The sequence below is a fragment of the Benincasa hispida genome, chromosome 12 (genome assembly GCF_009727055.1).
Source record: "Benincasa hispida cultivar B227 chromosome 12, ASM972705v1, whole genome shotgun sequence".
Taxonomy (NCBI): domain Eukaryota; kingdom Viridiplantae; phylum Streptophyta; class Magnoliopsida; order Cucurbitales; family Cucurbitaceae; genus Benincasa; species Benincasa hispida.
The window spans coordinates 40,944,560-40,950,746 of NC_052360.1; the positions used below are offsets into that span (position 1 = coordinate 40,944,560).

A 6,187-nucleotide genomic window follows, 5' to 3' on the forward strand; every position below is an offset into this window, starting at 1 on the left:
CTAGGATCGCTCATCTTCAGTGGGATAATAGATTTGGAAATTTGTGTTAATGCCACCGTGGCAAATTTTCCAACACCTCTTTTCTTCGTTACCATGTCCTTTAGAAACTTGGCATAGGCAAGTATTTCCTCAATCGCTTCACTGAAAAGAATATTAACATATAATTGTTTTAGCATAGACAGAAAGCGTTGGTATTGTACCTCTTCGTTTTTCTTCTTCCTTAGCCTCTAAGGGAAGGGTGGTAACTTAATTTTCACGGTTCTCGTTTCATTTGACTTTGAGGTTGACGCAACCTCAGGTTCTACCGCTTCATTTTTCTTTTCTTTTTCTTGCGTTGCCACAATCTCAGTCTCAGTTGCGATGGAAGTTGTTCTACTCTGGTTCTTTCTTCCTCCCTCCACGGTCTTTCCACTGTGCAATGTCACAACCTAACATTGCTCCTTACCTGATCCCCCTGGGTTGTGTGGAAGCTCGGTTGAACTTGGCAACGCCCCTTTTGGTCTACTTTTGAGTTCATTCGCAATCTGGCCCATTTGTAATTCAAGGTTGCGGATGGACGTTGCCTGACTTTGAAGCACTGTCTCGTTTTTCTCTATGTATTGCTTCAATAGACTTTCTAGAGAAGAAGATTGCGGTGGTTGTTGTGAGCTACTTGCTTGGTTGCTCTGTTGACCGTTACTACGTTGAAAGAATCTTTGTGGCCCATCTTTTTGTGCCACGGATTGAAAATTTTGTTGTTGATTCTTCCAAGCAAAATTGGGATGGTTTTTCCACCGAGGATTGTAGGTGTTTGAAAAAGGGTTATTCTTTACCAAATATACAGACTGTGGATTTTATGGGCAATCCTCCATCGCATGCCCATCACCACAAGTCACACACCTTGCGGTGTTGGGCTGCTGATCGTCATTCCTTGAATCAAATTCATCATTGCGGTCATTTGGTTTTGCAATGAGACAATAGCACCATTATTTGCGTCAAAATCCTTGAGTCTTAATCTCTGGTCACTCTCCCTCCAATCTTCATGATTCTTGGAGATGCGGTCCAGGATATTCTTCGCCTCATCATAAGTCTTGTCAAGCAGACCACCAACTACTGCCGCATTAGCAGCGGTCTGCGAAGCAGGATTTAAACTTGGCGCATTGTTTTTCATGAGCGAGATCCTCATTGTTTTTCACCTCCTCTGATACTTCTAAAATTTTTGATGAATTATGCGTGATATAGTACTGTTATGTTTTTTTTTTTATCTGATAATACGTTCATTTCCATGGGTGAAAAACAATGAGGATCTCGCTCATGAGAAGGATCTCGCTCATGAGGATCTTCATGAGCGAGATCCTCATTATTTTTCACCTCCTCTGATACTTCTCAAATTTTTGATGAATTATGGGTGAAATAGTACTGTTATGTAATTTTTTTTATCTAATAATACATTCATTTCAATTCTTTTTTTTTTCAGCTTCAATAAGAACATATTCTATACATTTTGGTGTGTAATCAAGCTAGTTTCAGGATTAATTTTAGTATGTCTTACTATCGTTTCACAATCAAAATTGAATTTTTTTAAAAAAAAATTATGTAATTATAATGAAACGATGGTATTGATATTATAACCAATGTTTAATTTTTGAAAAATATAGTTTCTAATCGGTGACATAAGAATTAAAAAAATATTGCACACCAATATTTATACAATCGGTTCACCAAGTTTTGAAAGTATGGAAAAATACATATTTTTTTCTATATACATCATTTTAACACATCTTTCGGTGAAAATTTGTTGTCCTAGGAACTAGGAGTATGACAAGTTATTAGAAGTTGTTACAAATTATTCACAAACCAATCTAGGGAAAAAAATAAGAAGAATAAGAAAGAGAAAAAGAGAAGAGAAAAAAAAAAAAACACACTAGGCCCTTAAAAAGACTTAACTAAAATACCCTCAACCCTATCTTAAAAAAAAAACCTACTAAGCCCTTGAAAGCATGTATTTTTAGATTATTATAGTACATTGGGAAAATACAACATAAATCTAAACTATAACCCAATATGCCCAATACCGACGCTTGACATCGTTTGCTACTCTTTCTTAATCATGAAACATAATCCGCCAAATATCTTACCCTTTTAGGAACAACTTGTGTATCCCTTTCCCTATAAAGATGGATACTGTTTGAAGACCTCTTTAATTATTCAACTCTTAAATACCTGTTCATGACACTAACCACGTTATTGAACAACTACCGAAGGATAGAGAGACAACCGACATATGCTAGGCACTGCATTGGCAGTTGACTTTCTCTTTCGCCTAATTTACGAGAGTGACTTGGCATGTCGTGAAAGCACCCGAATGGATAGACGTACCTTTACGATTCTATGTAATATGCTATGGTCGACTAGTTGTTTGGAACCAACAAGATGTATGGACGTCGAAGAGTTGGTTGTGATATTCCTACACATTCTTGCACACGATGTCAAGAATCGAGTGGTACGCAGAAACTTTTCAAGGTCTGGTGAGACAATTTCAAGATATTTCAACGCAGTTCTTAGGGCAGTCTTACAACTTCACATTGTTTTGTTAAGAAAACTAGAACCGATCACAAATACATGCACCGATGGAAGATGGAAGTGGTTTCAGGTACAAAAAGTACTCGTTTTTTTATATGAATACATCATAAATACGCATGCAACGATAGATTTTTTTTTTTAATTCATTCTAATCACTTGAGAGAAACATAATTGTCTAGGTGCGCTAGACGGCACATACATTAAAGTGAATGTTAGTGTCGTCGATCAACCTCGATATAGGACGAGAAATGGAGAGATTGCCACAAACATTCTTGTGGTTTGTGATCAAAATGGGGAGTTCGTTTTTGTTTTGCCAGGGTGGGAAGGGTCTGCAGCCGATTCAAGGGTTCTTAGGGATGCGATTTCACAACCGTATGGATTGAGGGTTCCAAAGGGTATTATAATAACCGTATACATTATTTAAACATGCGTACATGCCACAACACATGTGCATGACATTTCGAAACATGTATAGGATACTATTACCTATGTGATGATAGATACCCCAACACTGAAGGAATCTTGGTGCCGTACAGAGGGGAACGATACCATCTCTCCGATTGGCATGGAGCAGGAAATGCATCGACAACTGCAAGAGAATTTTTCAACATGAAACATTCTTCAGCAAGGAACGTTATCGAGCGAACGTTTGGGTTGCTAAAGGGGTGGTGGGCTATTATTAGGGGAAAATGATTCTACCCAATACAAGTCCAATGTCGAACAATAACTGCATGTTGCCTTATTCACAACTTGATCACAAGGGAGATGGGAATCGGTGCAATGCTTGACGTGCCCGATGAGAAGAATTCTGCATCAGTTGGTCTTGATGGGGATCATATTGAATTTGTTGAATCATCAGAGGAATAGACCAAGTTCAGGGATGACTTAGTGGTCGAAATGTTTACTCAATGACAAAGAGCCTAATTATTCAATGTTCATTGCTTACTTTTCTTTTACTACTGAATGGAATTTAATTATGGAACATTCCAAGTATGTCGTGAAAATGTTTTGTGCCAAGACTCTATGTGAACAAGTTAAATTGGAACATATAATTTCAGCAGTTTATCCTTTGTTTGTGCATGTGTTTAGTTTATAGCATCTTTTCATTCAACAAACGTATGCATGCAGCATAATGGCAGACAATGGTAAGAGGTCTAAACACGTATGGTCGAAGGTGGAGGACGCTAAGTTGGTGGAAGCTCTATTGTATTTGGTGGAAACCGGTTGGAGATCCGATAATGGAACGTTTCGACCAGGATACCTACAACACTTGGAGTGAATTCTACATGAGAAAGTACCCGGGTGCGCACTAAATCAGAACACCATTGAGTGCAAGGTGAGGAGTCTGAAGAAACAATACAACATAGTATCAAAGATGTTAAGTCAGTCGGGGTTCGGCTGGAACGAGGAGTTCAAATGTGTCCAGGTCAAGAGGGAGATTTCGATCTTTGGGTTCGGGTAAGATTCTAGAAAAAAAATGTATGGGTACGTGTTATAATATAAATATTAATAATGTGTATGTGTATCAATGCAGAGTCATTCCAATGCGAATGGGATGTGGAACAAGCCATTCCCACATTATGATGATCTCTCCACCGTATTTGGGAAAGACAGAGCAGTAGGGCAATTAAGTGAGGACCCATACGTTATGGCGACGAATGCATTCAGAAAGTTTGAAGATGAGATTCGACTTGGATCACAGGACTGTCACACCCCTGAGGTTCGCCAGACAGAATCACCATTAAATCAAGATGAAATAGATGAAGAGCCAGCAGAGCAATCTATAGGTAAAGCGAGTGTACCTGCCGAGTCATCTCGAGGCAGTAAGAGGAAGAGGCCATCATTCCAAGCTGAAATGATCGACATCATGAGATTGACTGTTGAAATGCAGAGCACACACATGGGTAGACTTGCATCGAGGCAAAAGGAGAAGTATGAGCTGGAGTTCGGGTGTCAGAAGGAAGTAGTAAATGCCATATACAACATTGATGGCCTGGATGAGGATGATCAGGTCACCCTTATTGACCTCGTTGTCACAGACATTCAGAAGACAGATTGCTTCCTTGCAGTACCAGAACACGCATGGAAGAGGTACTACCTCTGTCTACTAGGAAGAAACATGTAGACTGACCACACCCTTATATTTTGTTTATAGTTCTTTTGGATAACAACAAATGGATAATGGATTGTCATGTCGAAAAAGAATGATAACTTTTGCATACTTGAAAACATGTAATTTTTGTGTTTGTAAATATAACTAATATTATAAGTACGAAAAGAACATATATTTTGTGAATTTTTTTTGGATATATATACATACAAACATTCACTATGAAATATATATACCTTCAATATATATACAAACATTCAATATATATGCATACAATATACAATATACCAATTAATTGAGCAGCAATATGAAATATATTTTGTTGGTATGTTTTACCGATTGAAGAAAATTAAAATTATTACAGTTTTTGAAAAGAATATATGAAAAATAATCTATCATGTTCTACAAATTGAGAAAAAAAATTGAGATTGTTCAGTTTATGTCATAAATGATTTGAGAAAATACATGTATATTTGAAAATTAATCAACAATAGCAAAGCATAAAACTAAAAAATAAAAGAATGAAATAAAAAATAAACAGAAAAAAATAGAACTAATCTCATTCACAAAAAAACTGCATCAGATCCTCCAATTCAACTCAACTCAACTCTGCACAACAAACACAAACAATTTAACTCCCCAGATAATTTAACTTTCCAGATAATAATTACCAACTCACAACTCAACTCTCTACTTTTATCACATACCAAACACACCCTAAAGTGGTTGATTAGATAGATCAAGGACGAAATGAGGCTACAAAAGAATTAAGGAATAATTAGCATATATGATGTTTATAACAATCTAAAAAAACAAACTTATAAACTTATCAACAATTGACTCTTAGCCAATTCTACAAATTCTTTTGGAACATCAACAAAAGTATGACATCTACTAGAAATGTAGATTTGATGGCGATACCAATCGTATTATAAATCGTACCAAATGTTGACAAATCGACTTCTTCTCCCTCTCTTTGATCACGATTAGAATTCTCCCATGTTTTTTAACATATTTTTCCAACTCGATGTTTCACAAATGCTCGTGTTTCTTCCAAGTGGATGGAGAGCTACTATCTGAGGAATAAAATATTTAAAACAGTTTTGTATTTCCATCAACAGAAGATGTGTACAAATACTAACCTGAAGTGTCACCGATAGAAGATCCCATGTTGCCTAGATATATCTCTTGCTCCTAGAATTCTTCCTCTGCCTCATGTTGCCTATTAGAAATTGACATTGTATCTATACAAACACAAAATAATATAAAATTAATATTAAATAGTAAACAGAGAAAGAGAACTGAGCAGATACATGATTATTCATCATCGTCATCTAAATCAAATTATTCATCAGCACTTGACTGTTATTGGGAGATAATTGTTCTTCATCATCATTTTTTAAGTCATCATTGACATACTGAATAATTGGTCATTCCAAAACTGTAGGATCAATGTCGACTCTGCATAAAGTAACCTCCTCAACGGTTTCATCAACTCGAACTCCACCAACAATT

General features: G+C 36.5%; 1 protein-coding gene across 1 annotated transcript; it reads left to right on the forward strand.

Moving 5' to 3' along the window:
- Window positions 1–2,616: 2,616 nt before the first annotated feature.
- On the forward strand, window positions 2,617–3,429 carry LOC120067502. The gene is made up of 4 exons (XM_039019052.1): window positions 2,617–2,632; window positions 2,742–2,957; window positions 3,038–3,209; window positions 3,324–3,429. The coding sequence occupies exons 1-4, from the start codon at window positions 2,617–2,619 to the stop codon at window positions 3,427–3,429; spliced, it is 510 nt and encodes a 169-aa protein (XP_038874980.1).
- The last annotated feature ends 2,758 nt before the right edge of the window (window positions 3,430–6,187 follow it).

Excerpts from the sequence above, each read along its gene's own strand:
- LOC120067502 (XM_039019052.1), top strand. Across the intron at positions 2,958-3,037 it reads TGGATTGAGGGTTCCAAAGG|GATACTATTACCTATGTGAT; the intron begins GTATTATAATAA and ends AAACATGTATAG. Across the intron at positions 3,210-3,323 it reads AGGAACGTTATCGAGCGAAC|GGAGATGGGAATCGGTGCAA; the intron begins GTTTGGGTTGCT and ends CTTGATCACAAG.